This window comes from Mesocricetus auratus, unplaced genomic scaffold, assembly GCF_017639785.1.
Source record: "Mesocricetus auratus isolate SY011 unplaced genomic scaffold, BCM_Maur_2.0 Super-Scaffold_100010, whole genome shotgun sequence".
Lineage (NCBI taxonomy): Eukaryota > Metazoa > Chordata > Mammalia > Rodentia > Cricetidae > Mesocricetus > Mesocricetus auratus.
In genome coordinates, this window is record NW_024429194.1 from 84404740 (window position 1) to 84422277 (window position 17538).

Consider the following 17538-nt stretch of genomic DNA (forward strand, 5'->3'; position numbering starts at 1 on the left):
AGCAATAATGCGAGTGAAAATGCTCTGCAGTGGTATTCTGTGACTCATCTGCCTTCTCCCCTTCTCTTGTCTCCTCTGCTCACTCTTCACCAATTCTGTCAGGATGTACACACCACTGAAGGCCTTCTTGGCTGGTCATGTGTCCTTTTTAGCAAATGAGTAGTAGATACTTTAGGCAAGTACTTGGTTGAATATATTAACATTCATTATAAATAATCTCTATATAAACCAAATTAGACATTACTGGCATTCACTGAGGCTTCCAGTTAAACATGTAGGTAACTCATGATTGTGTGCAAGAGAAGTGGTTTGTTTTGTGTGTAGGCACATATGTACACAGCTGTGTATGCTTTCTTTAAGGCACTATAGTATTTGCACCAAAGGGGCAGGTAACCATGTTCTTTCTCTGTCTTTATAAAACATCAAGGAAGGGGCTGGGCATAGCAAGATGTACCTGTCATCCCAGCACTCTTCAGCAGAGGAAGAAGACTGAGTTCAAGGTGAGCAGGGCTGCATAATGAGCCCCTATATAAAACAAAGCAGAGTGAAATGGGCCGTGCTATTATTTAGATTGTGCGATAGAGAATCAAGCCTGACTCTTGGCTGTCAGTGATTAAATCTTGTATTATGAAATTAGGCTTTCTTTTTCAAAGTTAATTAGTGAAAGAATAGTTTGTTTGCACATGAATTTTAAACCAGTGGTGGTTTTGTTGGTGCTTCTGTATGATCACGCTTACCAACTCATATAAATTCAAAGATTTCAGCATAAATCTTTTAAACAGCTTCAAATGAAAATCAAAAAGGAATATAAACAAAGTAATGGAAGCCAGCATGTAAAAATATGCAGGAATAAGAAGAATGGGGCAGGGCAGGGCTAAATGAACTGACCTTGGTTTCGGTGGTGAATGATAAAAAGATCCTCTTTGAAAAAGAGGTGTCAAAGTTTACTCTGTTTGAAACATGTTGGCATTGAATAGCCTTAAGGTAGTAAAGCTAAGTCTTAAGACTGCCAAGAGGCTCAGCAGGTAAAGGCACTTTGTACCAAACCTGGTGATCTGAGTTCAATCCCCAGGACCCCACACACTGGAAGGAGAGCACCTACTACTACATGTTTTCTTTGGACTTTCATGCACATCATGGCATAAGTGCACAGGCACATGGACAGACAGATGGACAGATGGATCACTGTTTTGCCATCAAATTAATTTCCTTGCTGAGACTGCCTTCCAAGGAAGATGCCTACACTGTGCTGTGGTGACCTCTATGCATGGCTGTGCTCTGGGAAGCTGCTATGGTTATAATGAAGTTGACAGGCCATTTAATTCCACCTCTTTTTAGTAGTCTAGAGGTGGGACCTGGCAGGATGTAGCCAATAAACAAGGTCAGCTAAAGTCTCATGAAATAGCCAACTTTATTCAGAGCATCAGACAATTTATACTCTGAGGGCTAAAAAACTCACATGCGTAAAATGTACAATCACAAGGACCTGCCACATGTGACAAACACATGTTTTCCATAGAGGCATGTACTTGAATAACAACAGCAAGCACTAATGAATAATCTGAAATAAGCCTATCCACTACATCTGGGAGGAGCACAAAAAAATTCCAAGAGCATGTCCATGTTTTGAAGAAACTGAAGTCATAAGACTCTTGTCTTGTTTTCTTGGAGTTTTTTCATAAACACTCAGAAGTCTCCTCACAGGACTCCATTCTTGGATCGTTTTCCGACACACCTCCAATGGTATTAAAGGTGAAAAATTACTGAAAGTTGGTGTAAGTTATCAGAAGACCACCAAGGGAGAAACACAGTGGATCTGGACCCCAGGGAGAAGAGTATTTTGATGAGTCTCAGTTGACCTCAGTCATCCCCTCCGTGGGTCAGAAGTGGGTTCCCAGTCTTACTGGGCCTTGGAGCTTGAGTTTGAGTGTTCCAAAGTGTCTCAAAGCCCAAAGTGACTCTGGGCCAGTGAGAGAATGAGGAACCACAGGGAAGCAATTCTCTGTCTCTGCAACTGTGTGTTGCAAAGCTGTATGTTCTCAGAAAGAAACTAAAACGGGTGAGCTTCTGAGAGACCAGCAAGCTAAGCAGAGCCACTGGTAACGTCTTATGTCAGGGGACACGGAGCAAATGAGGATGCTCCTCTCATTCAGCTGGGCCCAGGGGACCTGACAGACTGTACCACTCAGCCACACTCTAGGAAGGACACATCAGAAACAGCACCATCTGTATAGGCAGAAAAATCCATGTAGAGTCTAGAACACAGTGGCTGCTTCAGCCTCCATCCAGCACCTCGAAAACAGACCTTTTTGTGAAAGCTACTGTAATCACAGAAAAAAAACTTAGGCATTTGACCAAAAAGCATTTGACCACAAGAGCAGAGTCACAGATGTCGAGAACCCAGAGTCACAAGGCATATAACAAAGGCAGGTACTTTCAAATAGAAGCTAGACTTTCATTAGACCATTACTATCTATGCTATGAAGGCGGAGTAGACAGTGTAAAGCTGAAAAGATACAGTCCTGAAATGAAGCCCCTGAGCATACCCTGGTCCAAATGGCCTAGCCAGCATGCCCAGCCTTTGACATTGTCAAGTGGCACTGTCACCTGCAAAGTTTACACTCAAGAACCAAGGCTTGAGCCACAAAAAACCAACAACAACAACAACAAAAACCCTCACAAAACTCTCACGTGTTAGGTGACTTCATGGTTTGTGTTGGGCTGGATTCGTAGATGTCCTCAGCTCTGCGTGGCCATGGGCAGCTTAGACCACATGTCTGACGTCCCCAGGAGAGAAACAGAGGACAGCTCAGTGTACAGAGACACCAGGGGTGGTGATGGAAATCTTGAGGGAGACTCAAAAGGGTGAATCCTATAAAATCTACTCAAATCCTTGACTGATCTCTAACTAACTTGTAGTAGGATCCCAATGAGTACCACCCCCCTCCCCAATTCCTGCTGGAAACAAAAAGAAAAAGAAAAGGCCTCAGCCTCTGTCTACTGCACGGGTGACAGTTTGAAGAGTCAGACAAGTTATCTGCCCACAGGAGTGAAAACCAGTCTTCAAGGGACAGCCACAGAATCAAGGGGCTCCACTAACATGTACTGTGGCATTTTTTCAATGCCCAACATGGAGCTGGAGGTTCTGCTGAGGGCTTAAGAGACTGTAAGGCTCTTGTAGAGGACCCAGGCCAATTCCCAGCAACAACACTGGACACCTCACCGTGGCCTTAACTCGAGCTCCAAGGAATCCAATGCCCCCTTTTGACTCCCACAGATACCTTCACTCATATGCATAAACCCACACAGACAATTAAGAATAAATAAATAAAATACCAGACATTTGAAGAAATAGGAATACATGAACCATAATGAAGACAAGGAAGAAGTTAATAGAAGCTGTCCATTAGATGACAGATACATTGTGATTAGCAGGTGGGTCCATGAAGCAGCCATTAAAAATGTCTTCAAGAGCTTAGCCTGACATGGTGGTGAACACTTTTATATGTAGCACTCAAGAGGCTGGGGCAAGAGGATAATGAGTTCAAGGCTAGTCTAGACTACATAGTGAGTTTGAGGCTAGCCTTGGATACACAGTAGGATACCATCTCAACAATCAACAAAAAATGTATTCCAGGACTTTAAGTAGACAAATGAATGAACAGAGAGGACAGTCTCAGAATACAAAACTATAAAAGAGCAAAATGGACATTGCAGAGATGAAAACTAATTGAAATGACAGACTCCCTGGAGTTATTCAGCAGTAGACTGGAAAGGAAGGAAGGAAGAGTATGTGAATTTGAAGATAAACTGATGGAATTATCTAATCTGGAAATATATAAGCTAGCAATAAATTTTAAAAACCTTAAGTGTATGTTCTCCAGCTACAATGGGATTAAGTTAGAAAATGATAATAAAATACTCAGAAGAACCCTAAATTTTAGGCCCTTACTGGTACACTTCTAGATAATATATGGCAAAGAAGAAACCAAAAGTTAAATAAGGAAGTATTTCCAACAGTGGCTGATAAAATGAAGACAGTGGAAGGGCACTGCTCAGCCTGCACAAGCCCCAGGTTTAATTCCATGCACCACCAGGAAAAACACTGAATAGCTACAGACCCTATAAATACGAACATCTAATGAGTCCTTAGTTGAAATGGATAAGCTGGTAAATTACTGAACTGACCTGAGATAACCTTTGTGTTTGTCAAAAGTCATAGATAGATCCGTGTACATGTATGTATGCATTCCTGTGTCAAAAGTGTATGTTATAAAATATGCATACACACATGTATGTTAAAGCATATGTATATATGTGTATATACATATATATTATGGAAATGCATACATACACAAACATAAATATCTGAGTTTATAACCAGAACCATCTTACAAACAATGCCTCAGTCCCATGTAGTTTTACTGGTATATTCTAAGGAAGGAAAAGTTTCAGGCTTCCACCATTCTTTCCAAATACTGACAAAGCATTACCCCATCATTTCATGAAGATGGCTAATCTTCTTCCCAGGCCTGACATACAATGCAAGAAAAGTAAATTAGAGAACAACATAGATTAACATCAGATGCAGACATTCTTAATATGTTAGCAAATCGAATCCAGCAAGATGGAGAAGTGACAATGTGCCATGACCCAGGGGTTCTTCCCAGAGCAATAGCACTGGCTTGACGTTTGAAAATAAATCTCTACAATCCACCACATTAATAAAATAAGATTTAAAATGATATAATTATCTTGATTCATGTAGAAAATTGATACAATTCTACATTTAATTATGATTATAAAAAATGTAAGCAAATTAGGAATAAAGAGGAACTTCCCTCAAGCTGATAACGAGCATATTTTAAAATTCAACTGCAGACATAATTAATGATGAAAGAGCGAATGCTGTTCTGACTGGATCAAGCAAGGAGGGACACGCGTCTTTCTGCACCACTTCTATTCAGCAGTGTGTTAGAGGGCCCAGCCAGGCAAAATCGGCCATAGGAAAAGATAGAAGATGTGGATACCGGGAAGGAAAAGGTAGTGCTGCCTTTGTTCAATAACATGATTCTTTATGTAGGAAATGCGCGCAGACACCAAAAAAACTAAAACTAACCCAAACAAAAACAAGACAAAAAAATAACAATAGGGGGATCAATGGGTAGGTCTAGCAAGAGTTCAGGATACAAGGTCAGTGATTGACAACCAGGTGCTGCTCAAGGCCAGCCTGGGCAACAGAGCAAGGTTCTGCCTCCAGACAAAGTAGAAACTGTATTACTGTTTACAGCTACGGGCGGTTAGAGGTTAAAGTTAAAGGGACTGGAGAGAGAGAGAGAGAGAGAGAGAGAGAGAGAGAGAGAGAGAGAGAGAGAGAGAGAGAGAGAGAGAGAGAGAGAGAGAGAGAGAGAGAGAGAGAGAGAGAGAGAGAGAGAGAGAGAGAGAGAGAGAGAGAGAGAGAGAGAGAGAGAGAGAGAGAGAGAGAGAGAGAGAGAGAGAGAGAGAGAGAGAGAGAGAGAGAGAGAGAGAGAGAGAGAGAGAGAGAGAGAGAGAGAGAGAGAGAGAGACAGACAGAAGAGAGAGAGAGAGAGAGAGAGAGGAGAGAGAGAGAGAGGAGAGAGAGAGAGAGAGAGAGAGAGAGAGAGAGAGAGAGAGAGAGAGAGAGAGAAGAGGTAGTAGTGTTGTACACCTTTAATCCTAGTACTCAGGACACAGAGGCAGACAGATCTCTGTGGCTTCAAGGCCAGCCTGGAACAGAGCAAGTTCCAGGACAGCCAAGACTACACAGAGAAACCCTGTCTCAAAAACAAAACAAAACAAGAAAGGATAGTGTCATTTCTCATTTACAGTAATAGCACAGTTGGTAGCATGCTTGTCTGGCATGTAGGAAGCTGAGGCTCTGGGTTCCATCCCGAGCACCGCATAAACCAGGCATGGAGCACACACCTATAAGCCCTGCACTTGGAAGGTGTAGACAGCTCAGAAGCTCAGGTCCTCCCCGGATGCTTAGTGGGGCCTACTCTGGGAGACATGACCCCACATCTCAGGAAAACTAAAGCAGTCTCTGCCCTGAGAACTGCGACTGTTTGTGAGAGCAGTGGAGAGGAGCTCTATGGCTGCAGGTTAGAAACGCAAGAGAAGGGGCTTTCTCTCTCTCTATGTCACTGTTGACTCCCTGCAGCCCCAGACGGCTTTTTGTTGGTAAACGGAGTCTTAGAAGTTGTCCAGTGGAATCTTCCATTAGTCTCCATTGGAAATGTAGAGTATGTAGAATAGCCTAAACCTTGAAAGTAGGGCATTGCAGATGCATCATGAAGCAGAGTGCCAGGTGCACACATTTGAGAGAACCAGAGTGGCAACTTTATAGTTTGAAACTTCTACAGCTGTTGGAGTGCTGGCCCTGGGTGGGAGGCCCTGGGCTGTCAGTCAGCATGACTGACTGAATAACAGAGTTCATCTTTCCCTCCAGCTGACACCGAGGTACTTAATCTGCCTACTCCATTCCTTACCCTCATTCTTAGTTATAGTCTATATTTGATTTCTTTAAAAATTCATTTGGACCTTAATTTCTCTTTCCAATTTTGTTAATAGAAGGGAGAGATGGGTAGATAGGTAGATGATAGATAGAGAGATAACATATTTATGTGACAATGATAGATTTTACACTTATTGTAAATTGTTAAAACTTCTCCATTACTAAGCACTGAATTGTTTGTGTTAGTTACTGCTTTCAAGTTATTGCATGTATTTATCTATTTACTTATTTATTGTATATGTGTATGTATGTAGATGTGTGTGTGCCACAGCTCATATATGGAGGTCAGAGGACAGACTACAGGAGTCCGTTCTCTCCTTGCACTGTGTGGGTCCCAGGGATGGGACTCAGCTCATCAGGCTTGGCAGCAAGTGCCTTACCCGCTGAGCCATCTCAACAGCCAGAGAGCCCCAACAGAAGAGATGCTGTGAGTCTGACAGAGCGCGGTGGCAGAGTTCCTAGTGAGGGAGAGAAACTGGAGAATAAATCAAGCACCTAACCCTCACCATGAAGCCTAATTAGGGCTCATAATTGGCTGAGCAGCATTCCTGTGACAGCACAGGCTCTAGAGTCAGAGGAGTGTCTGGGTTTATGATCCCAGCTCTTAAGTCACCCACAGCGTGGCAACTGGGTGAGGCACCTGGCCTCTGCATGTTGGTGCCTGGTCTGTGAGACAGATGAGGGTGGCTCTGTGACACGGAAGCAAAGCCCTCCGTGTGGGACTTGGTACTCAGCACATTCAACCACTGCTCTGTTACGGAGGTTCTGCATACCCACTCAGACAATTCAGGGAGACTAGAGACCACACAGGGAGGTGACCAGGGGTCCTGGTGGGGCATGACCCTGGGAGAGTGGACCTGAGTCCAGAACCCAAGAAACAAAGTTCTTGGAGGACAGAGGCTGTTTCGCAGGACTGCTTGCTGTCTTGAAGCAGCAAGCCTCTGTGCGCCCCACATCCAAAGTCACAGCCTTGATTGCTTCTTTCTGAGGGGCAGGGCACCCAAGGAGATGATTGCCAGTGACTGACAACTTGATAGGATCTAGAATCACCCAGGGGACAAAGCTCTGGGCATGTCTGTGAGGACGTCTCTAGTCTGGGGTAACTGAAGTGTGAAGAGCCACTCTAATTGTGGGCAGCACCGTTTCATGGGCTTCAGATCCCGGGTGAATACAAAGGAGAACATGGGCAGAGTACCAGTGTGCCTCCCTCTCTGCTTCTGACTAGGAGACAGCGTAGGCAGATGAGGAAAACATCACAGCGGCGCAGCATGGGAAAGGCGAGGCAGCAGGAATCTGGTGAGAACGGAGACAGAGTTGATACTGGGGGGAGCACAGAAGGGAGCACTGCAGTCTCTACAGACTGGCGCTAGGGATGATGGAGGATGAGGAAGCTCTGGTCTTCTGCTTTTAAGTAGTCTTTACATGAAGCCGAGCTGTGGTGGTGCACACCTTTAATCTCAGCACTCGGGAGGCAGAGGCAGGCGGATCTCTGTCGAGGCCAGCCTGCTCTACAGATCGAGTTCCAGGACAGCCTCCAAAGCTACAGAAACCCTGTCTCAAAAAACCACACTTTTTTTTTAAGTTTGGTTTTTAAAAAGTGTTTATATGAAGGTTCCTGGTCCAACATCATGAACTGGCGTAATGAGCTGAGGAAATTCAAACGCACTCGCACATGTGTGTCTCAGTGACCTCGAATGGAGTTGAGGTGCCACCTACAAGCTTCATTGCCTCCTGAATGCCAGCTCCTTCTGACCTTTGATACTGAAGAATGACCCAGGGGCAGCCCATTGCCTCACCTCGGCTTGATTTTTGTTACTGTCTGTAGCTCAGACTGTTTTCTGTCATTGTCTGTGTCTTCGAACACTGAACAGACAGGACCTGCGGGTGCCAGGACGACAGGCACTAGTATGACACCACAACAGGCAGTGTTCACTCCCGCTCGCAGGTCACTGCTGCCTGGTGTGTCTTTGTGGAGATGAGCAGCCTGCGTCCCCTCTGATGGGGAACAGCAGTGTGTGCTGTGGCCTCAGCGTGTTTCTATCTTTGGCCCACGGCTGTTCTGTGCAGTTCTTCCCTGCTGGTGAAATAACCAGATGGACACAGCAGACTGTGAACCGTAAAAGCCAGCGGTTCTCAGCCTGGGGGTCTCCACCCTTTTGGGGATTGAATAGCAGATACCCTGCATATCAGATTTTTACATTACGATTCATAATAGTACGATTTTACAGTACGATTCCGAATAGTAGCAAAATTACCATTATTTTTAACATTATAAATAAATCCTTTATAACCATTTATATAAAATGTTTCATTTCTCAGGGAAATGACAGTACTTTAGTTTGTATGTATTGTTCATTTGGAAGTCATTGTATGTCATCTGGGAGCACTGAAAGACATGAATTAGGGAGTGAAAAGAGAAATCTGTGTTCAACCATCCAGGGGCCTGCTGCTCCAGATACAACACGTGTACACTAATGGAAGATTTTAATGTCCCTGGAAATGTACTTTTTTCGTCTTTGCACCGTAGTTCTAAATGCCATTTAAATGGAATGCTATTGTATCTTAATTAGCAGGTCTTCTGCATTTGCAGTATAAGTGTTAAAGATAACACATCAACATTTGGAATGAATTTGTCAGTGCTGTCCTTGAGCAGCTGACAACTGGCCCGTGAGTATCACACGACAATGTCTTAAAACACGGCCACTTCCTGGATCTTACTGCAGTATTCAGAGCACAAAGAGGATCAGTGCCAGCAGGATGCCCGCATCACTTCTGTGGGGAGCCTGGGCAGGGGAAGAGAAGGGACAGTGGAGGAGTGCCCCAGGAGCAGATTGAAGGGTGCAGCACAGCTGCCAAGTGTTTGGAAACAAAAGGAAATTGGTGTGCGGCAATTAGCGCTGAGTGGCTTTTCGCAGGCGCTGAGCCTGCAGATCAGAGCTGGAGCCCACATGACACTGTCACTCCGCAGAGGTGGCACAAAGCCAAAGGTGGCTAGATAGAGTAGAGCTTGCTGATTCTTACTTCAGAAATACCTGTAACCCGGGAAACTCAGCTTTTCTGGACCCAGCCTTGCCTCTGGTTCACTAGGTCCAGGGAAGGCCCAAGAACCACCCTCTAACAAGTCCCCAATGTTGCTGCCTTGAACACAAAGTTAGGTATGGGGGTTTTAGTGGGCTCATGTATGTGTGCACAGACCTGTGCCCTTGTGTGGAAATGGCTGCCCATTAATGTCTGATTCCCGTAATCATTTTTCCTCTTGACTCCTTAGGGGTTTCCTCTGAGAGCCTTCTTTCTAAACAGAGCAAGCTCAAACTCTATTTCCTTTTTCCCATATTCACCCTCAGTCCCCCTTTCCTTCCCACCCAATGCTTCATTCTTCCTTACCCTCACCCCCATCAAGGTCAGTTTGTGCTGCCCAAATTTTCTTGAATGTGTTTGCCCTCGGCTGGGGTGTGGCTGACTTACCAACAGCTCGGCTCTTAGAGAAAACTGACCCTCCCTCTCCCAGCAGCTAAGATTGCCATTAGCTCTTGGCTAGGAGTGGAGCTTCATGCTAACGCCCCTCTCCACACTGGGATTTGGTCTGGCTTAGGCCGGCACAGGTCTTGTCTGTGTTGTCACAACCACTGTGAGCTCGTGTTTGCAAAGCTGCCGTGTAGTCACCCACCACCTCTGGCCCTTCCACTCTTTCTGCCAAATACTGTTTCTGAAGGAGTTTCTTAGAACTCTAGCAACTACATTTTGGGCCCCAGAGTCTCCAAATTTCATCAAGAACATATTTTTCTGCCATCGGCCGCATAACCTCTTTGGCAAGCTCCCCGAATGTCAGGAAGCCCGCCATTTCCTCGGGAATGCCCAGCTTGTATGAAACACCACTGATATAGTAAATTGTTAATTGGTTACTGGTGCATTGCCATGACCACAAAACCTGCCAGAACCATCTTAGGGGAGAAAACTTTTATTCTGGCTCATGGTTTCTGAAGATTCAGCTGTGGTGGGGAGGAAAGCGTGGCAAGGCGGCTCAGCAGAGAGTGGAGACCTGTGGAGGAGGCTCACATCGTGATGTCTAGGAAATAATGAGACAGGAAGCAGGCAGGGATAACATCCCCCAGGGCCCCATCCTAGTGGCCTACCTCTGCCAGCAAGGCCCCACCTCCAAAAGGTGCCTCACCTTCTAAAATAGTACCACTACTACCAGGGGAGTTAGCATTCAGAGCATGAGCCTGGGGGACCTTTCAGCTTCAAACCATAATAGCCTTTTCACTGACTGGGCTATCTACTGGGTTTTTCTATAACTTTCACATACTGACCTCAGTTCTAACTCATGCACAAGAGAAATGAGATCCACAAGTAATGAATTACAGTTTCTTTCTTCCTTTATTGCCTCTTCTAGACAAAGATTAGCATATCTGGGGGCTGGAGAGATGGCTCATTGGTTAAGAGCACTGGCTGTTCTTCCAGAGGACCTGAGTTCAACTCCCAGCAACCACATGACGTCTCACAACCATCTATAATGAGATCTGATGCCCTCTTCTGACCTGCAGGCAGAGCACTGTATACATACATAATAAATTAAATCTAAAAAAAAAAAAGATCAGCATATCTGTCAACTATTCCTATGGATGCCATGTCCCTTCACCATGTTGATTATTTTTTATAATTTTATACCCAGAATTTAACATAACTCTGTAATAGAGTGAAACTTGTTCCAGCACAGGGGTGTGGTGTGGTAGTTCGGTGTGCTGGTTAAGTTCATGTCTGTAACATCAGAGTTACTTGAATTTGACTCCCTCTCCAAGCTCTCTTTAACTTTGTGATCTGGGTAAGATTTCTAGCCACTGAATTCCTTTTTGTCATGTTTAAAATGAGGTTATAAAACCTATTCCACATCAAGTGGTATATTAGTCAATGTTCTGTTATTGTAACACAATACTGGAGGCTAGATACTTAGTAAATAAAAAGAGGCTTACTTAGCTCAAAGTTTTGAATGTCTAAGAGCATCTGACCACATCTGGTGAGTGATAGCATGGTATGAGAGAGAAAGATCACATGATAAGCGAGAGAAGGATTTGAGGGTCAGGCTTACACTTTATAATAAGTCACTTTCACAGGCACTAACCTGAGTTCTGTAAGAAAGTCAACAGTCCTTTCCAAGGGCAGTATTCCCAATGACCTGGTTACCTCCTACCAGATCCAGCCTCTTAAAGAGGCCACCACCTCTCATGGAAACATTGAGAAGCATACTTCCAACACATGAAGATGTGAGGACAAACCACATGTAAACCAAGACATGTGCTAAAGAGAACTAGGAAGTAGCTATTTTAAAATGGGTTCTAATCATCTCAGCACCCACAGCACAGGTAGATGTCTGTGAGTTTGAGGTCAGTCTGATGTACATAGTTAGTTCCAGGATAGCCAGGGATGCATAGAGAGACCCTATCTTTAAAAAGTATAAACAAAAACACCACTATCATCGTCATATAAAAGAATAAAATAAAATGAATTCTATCTTTAAAAAGTATAAACAAAAACACCACTATCAGCATCAGCATCATCATATAAAAGAATAAAATAAAAATGAATTCTATCCTTGGATTTCACCTTGAGGTAATCAGTTGCCTATAACTCCCAGGGTGGGGACGGGGTCTGGAAATCTGGAAAGAGTAGTTGGTGGGTCTCTGAAATGGTAGCTCCAAGAGGTAGTCAGGTTGTGTGGACTGTAGCCAGAACAAATGTAGGAGTGAGTGGGCAGAGCAAGCCAGATGCTGGCACCCTTCCCCTGATGCCTGCTGAAGGCTGGTAGCCAGGCCTCTCCTCCCAGGGCAGCAAATGGGAGCAGCCAGCCTGCCTCAGAAGGAGCAACTGCTTCACTGGTGTCTGTAGTTCCAGGCAAACAACTCGTCCGGGCAGCGGCCATTCCCTGGGCCTCAAAGTCGGTGCCTCGTGCTCACTTTGAAAGCTCCCATCAGCTTTCACCCTCTGTTCTTAGCACAAGCAGACACGGAATAAGAGCCTTCTGGAAGGGCCTCTCATATGGAACAGTGTGGAAACACATGGAGGTAATTATGCTGTGAGGGGAAAAGAAAATACTTTTAAAATGTATCTTTAAGATCTCCAAAAGATAAGAAAATATGATGTGCCCATAAAACAAGAGCAGGCTGTTTTTGAGAATTTCTGAGAACAACAGAACCCTCTTCAAAAATTAAAAACAGCCAGCAGAAACAAGAAATTCACCATAAGGATTGGAAGCTAAAGCTGACGAAACCTCCAAGAAGTAGGACAAAGAGACAAGGTTAGTGACAGAAAGGGGAAGGAAAAATAGGAAGGAAGCTAACAAGGTGGCTCAGTGGGTAGACACTGAAAATCTGACAACCAGAGGTCAAGTCCCTGAACCACATAAAGGTAGGAGAGCAGGAACACCAGAGGCCACAGCTCACTGATGGAAGCCTTGAGACAATGCTTGAACCTGAAGGAAATGAGTTGCCTGATTAAAACTCGCTTTCACTTCACCTCAGTCAGTGAAAATTACCCTGCTTCAGTGAACAGCATTGAGGATTCCAGAGCATGGGGATGAAGAGGAAATTTGCTAATACCTCAGAGGTGCAGCGGGCTCTGTGCCATGAGTAAGAATTAGAACAGCAGGGCTGGGGAGAGGGCTCATCAGTTCAGCGCACTGGCTGCTCTTCCAGAGGACCTGGGTTTAATTCCCAGCACCCACATGGTGGCTCCCAACCATGCATAACTCCAGTTCCAAGTGGTGGATGCTGTCTCCAGGCCTCCACAGACACCAGGTATGCACCTGGGACACAGACATGCACACAGGCAAAGCACCCATGCACTTAAGATGAAAATAAATGCATCTTTCTCTTTCTTAAGTAGAATGGCTATGACTTAGCACTCATAATCCTGGAAACAGGAAGGTAGTGGAAGATGGTCTTCAAGACTCACTGGTCAAGCAAATGCCATGCTTTCATGGAGACCTGTGTTTGGATCCACGGAAGTCACATAGGCCGGGCATGGTAGTGAGCATCTGATAAGGGGCAGAGACAGGAGACTCCCCAGAATCTCTCAGGCCGGCTAGCCTGGTATACACAGCTGTGAACAAGGGACCCTGCCTCAAATGAGGTGGAAAGGTGAGAACCGATGCCCATTGTCCTCTGACTTCCTCGTGTGTGTGTGTGTGTGTGTGTGTGTGTGTGTGTGTGTGTGTGTGTGTGTGTGTATACACACTAAGATATTTTTTAAAGTCCAAAGAAAAAGACTTTCTACCTAGAATTCTTCATGAAAACTATCACTAAACCTGAGGGTAGAAAGAACTTTTTCAGACATGGATAGTCCAATGCCTTCACATCTTGGGCCTCCCTGTCATTGACCTGCTGGTGATTACGCTACTCCCGAATGGCAGCAAAACAGGAAGGGGGGACATGGAGGCTAGAGAGCAGAGAACCAGCGCAGGATGGGACAGGAAGGATGCAGATGACAGCTGGGATCCAGCACAGGGCGTGTGAGCACATGGCTGTTGTCATCCACATGGCACCGCCCTCCCAGCCCCAGGACAGAGGGAGCAACCGGATTAGCCTGACCCAGATTCTCCCAGTGAGCTCCCTCGGCCTTGACCATGCGCAGCTGAGTCCCTGCTTTCCTTTCATTCCTGTAGCCACACCAGCTGAGAGTACTCTTGGCATCCAAAGACAAGTTTTGTGATTGGAACTTTCCCTGAGAACTGGAGATAGGCCCTGAAGAGCTTAGAGGCAAAAAATAGAGTGTGGCCACTTGCCCTGGCCAATTTTATGAGTTCCAGTTTAGTTCAGAAGGGACATGAATATGTAGTAAAATCTACCAACAAAGCAAAACCCTGAGTGCTGAGTGGCAGGCTTCAGTTTCCCTGCTGTGTGCCTGGCCGAGTAAATCTTTAAAGTAACAAGTTCAGAGCGAATCAGACACCCAAGGACTAGATCTCACCAATTTGTGCCGTATATCCCAAAATAAATCCAAGTAGGTATTCCAAAAGAAAAAAAAAGTCCTGTGTCCAAAAAAGTATGGGAAACACTGGGATAAAACATGTTAGGGTTGGTGGGGTAGCTCAGTGGGTAGAGGGCTTGCCTGGCAGGCATGAAGCCCTGATTTCATCCAGTGCCGCATGAACCTAGAGTCGTGACACACCTGTAACCCCAGCATGAGGATCTGGAGTTCAAGGTCATCCTTGGCTCCATAGTGAGTTTGGGGCCAACCTGGACTACATGAGACCCTGTCAAAGAAAGTGCTGTGGATTTCTCATCACTTTAAATGTGCTGGTGCACACAATCAATCTCCTAATGGGAGGGAAATGTGCAGCGACCAGGCTTACATGGCCGAATCCCTGTTATTTTGTTCCTTTGTTTTTTAAGATTCCTTTATTTCACTTGTGTAGGTGTTCTGCCTGCATGTATGTACATGCACCACATGTATGCCTGGTGCTCACAGAGGTCAGAAGAGAGTGTCAGGTACCTGGAACCAAAATTACTGATTGTTGCCGGTGCTGCATGTGGGTGCTGGGAACCCAATCCAGGTCCTCTGTAAGATCAGCCAGTGCTCTTAACCACTGAGCCATCCCTCCAGCCCCAGCATCTGCTGTCTTTTGTCTTAATTTATATGTATTCATCTATTTATTTTACATCCCGGCCTCAGCCTCCCCCCACATCCTCCCCCTCAGTCCCTCTCCCCCATTCCCCCTCCCACCCCCGTCCCCTCCTCTTCCATCTCCATCCAGGAAAGGCATCTACTATATCTTAAGGAACACACCCATGACAGTTTGGAAAACTAGAGTGAAGTAGATAGGAGAAGACAATATGATTCTGCCTGAAAGGAAATGAAGTTATTCTCAAGCCTTTAATTTTAAGAAATGGGTTTCAAGTGCTTTTTTTGTGAGAGACAATCGGGTCTGTGTGTGCTGCAGTGCTCTGAATCTGATCTGGGTGGGACTTAGTCTTAATTGTATTTGACCAAGGAGAGGAAAAAGTTCATGATACTGGAGTCACTGGAGTTTATGTTGTTACAATAATATCTGTATGTGGGAAAAGGTGAAAGACTGAGTTAGGACTTACTCAGCCTTCCTACTTTAAATGCCTACATAAAACACTGGCAGGCAGAAGAGTTAAGACATTCCTCCATAGACAAGACCTACAATAGTGTAAAATATGCTGGGCAGGATTTGGAAGTCATGATGAATATTGATCATTTTATTTTAGGTTCATTTCCATGGCATTATTGATAGATAATATATCTGTAGATTTGCCTGTTTCCTATGTCAGGTTTTTCAGGTTTTGAATTTCTAACTTTTAAAAATCAGACTGGTTTATATTGAGGCCTTCCAGATAGGTATTTACTTGACACGATTATTGTAGGTATTACTCTTATTTGTATGTTATATAAATACCTTTCTCTCCATTCTATTTTAGTCTCCACTGCCTCTGAGGTCGCATCTTCTTTTTCTACGTTGTCTGTGTCGTCTCCTGACTTGGTCCATCCAAAGAAGTCAGCCCATCACTTTCCCCTGGTTTTCACCAGCCCTTCCTTCTGGATTCAGCCCCATCAAAAGCCATCTTCTGCCCCCTTCACATACAAAGACGAGGCAGCCAGGGTTCGCCACCCCTTTGTTCCCAGGAGCACGGCATCTTCAGATGACGAGGAATATCCCAGTATTCCAGATAACTCCAATTCGGTTATGGAGAAGCCAGGTCACTTTCCCAGCTGTCATCAGGTAGCATTCTCCACCCCAACAAGGACCTACTTCCCCTCAGTGTCCCAGGCTAGTTTGCAGACAAGGGAAGGCTTGCCCAGGGAATCCCCCGAGTCAGGTTCTATCCGCACGCTTCTAGTTGAGGTGAGGGGTGCTGTGCTCAGACTTCATGAAGACCTGAGCCTGGTGATCCAGGAACTTAGTGTCATCAACAATTACCTAGGCAAGCTGAGTGGCAGCAGCCAAGCAGCCAGCGAGGCTCTGCAGAGCCCCCAGTCTTCCAGGGGGAGCTCAGATCCTATCTAGTAGCCTAGTCATTTTGCTGGAGCACAACTGATGCCACTGCCCAAAGACCTGGGAGCTTTAGCGCTTTCGAGGTCCCCATTGCTGTGGGGACAAAAAGGCAATGACTTAATTTTTTCATTTTCAAGTTTATTAGCACATCTTTCAAACAGACAAAGACATTTGGGTGCTGTGTTTGTTTTGTTTTCAAGAGAAAGAAGTCACTTTTGATCATTTCGGGTTTAGATATTAGTTCCTTCAAAACTGAAGAGTATTTTTTTTTCATTCTTCACGTGTCAGTACATTGTCCCTAGGGGTAAGCCTTAGTGAAGGTTGGGGGAGACTTTAAGGTGCAAATAGCTGTTGGAGAGCTTTGGGGGTAAGCAAGTGAGCCAGGAGAAACCGTGGGTGCCCCCAGCCACAGTGCTGACTCAGCTGCTGCCTAGTGGCATGCTCTTTCAAGCTGAGGCCCCTCAAATCAAGAGCCAGAAGTCTCTCTGCTGCCACTGAGTCAGGAGTGATGCTGAGGCAGGTGGGCTGAGGTGCACGTTTTTATGTTGATTTTCAGAGAATTCAGGTGCATTCCCGTCTCTTGTACTTCATAAATAAATTTGATATTTTCAACTCACTGTATCTTTTTCTAATTCATTAAAACAACTTTTCAAGCAAAAATGCCATGTTTACTTTATAGACAAGAATGACCTAGTTTGACTGTTACAGACCGGTGCTCCCACCCTGGTGCATGCTGGGATCAGTACAGAAGCTTTTGGTTAGTTTGTCATTGAACCCAGAGGCTCACACGTGTTTAAGGCAGGGTCTGCTGTGCCCGGGTTAGCTGGCCTGGGATTCTGGGAGATTTTCCTCTTTCTACCTCCCATCTCACCACGGGAGTGCTGGGACTACAGCAGGAGGGTGCCTCAAACTAGGCGGAAGGAACCTGGAACTGGCCTTCAACCCCTGCATGCCCATTGTGGTACACCCGTGCGCTCGCTCAGACACAGGA

General features: G+C 45.2%; 1 protein-coding gene across 4 annotated transcripts in view; it reads left to right on the forward strand.

Moving 5' to 3' along the window:
* Window positions 1-17159, forward strand: part of Enthd1 (ENTH domain containing 1) — a 114024-nt gene extending 96865 nt beyond the window's left edge. For 2 of the 4 annotated variants that reach the window (XM_040754101.1, XM_040754104.1), the window contains exons 7-8: window positions 4882-5043; window positions 15973-17159. In XM_040754101.1, coding sequence (XP_040610035.1) covers window positions 4882-5043; window positions 15973-16559 — 749 coding nt within the window. In that variant the 3' untranslated portion in view covers window positions 16560-17159. The remainder of the gene's footprint in view (window positions 1-4881; window positions 5044-15972) is intronic. The other 2 variants (XM_040754103.1, XM_040754105.1) reach the window with 1 other exon arrangement.
* Window positions 17160-17538: the final 379 nt, after the last annotated feature.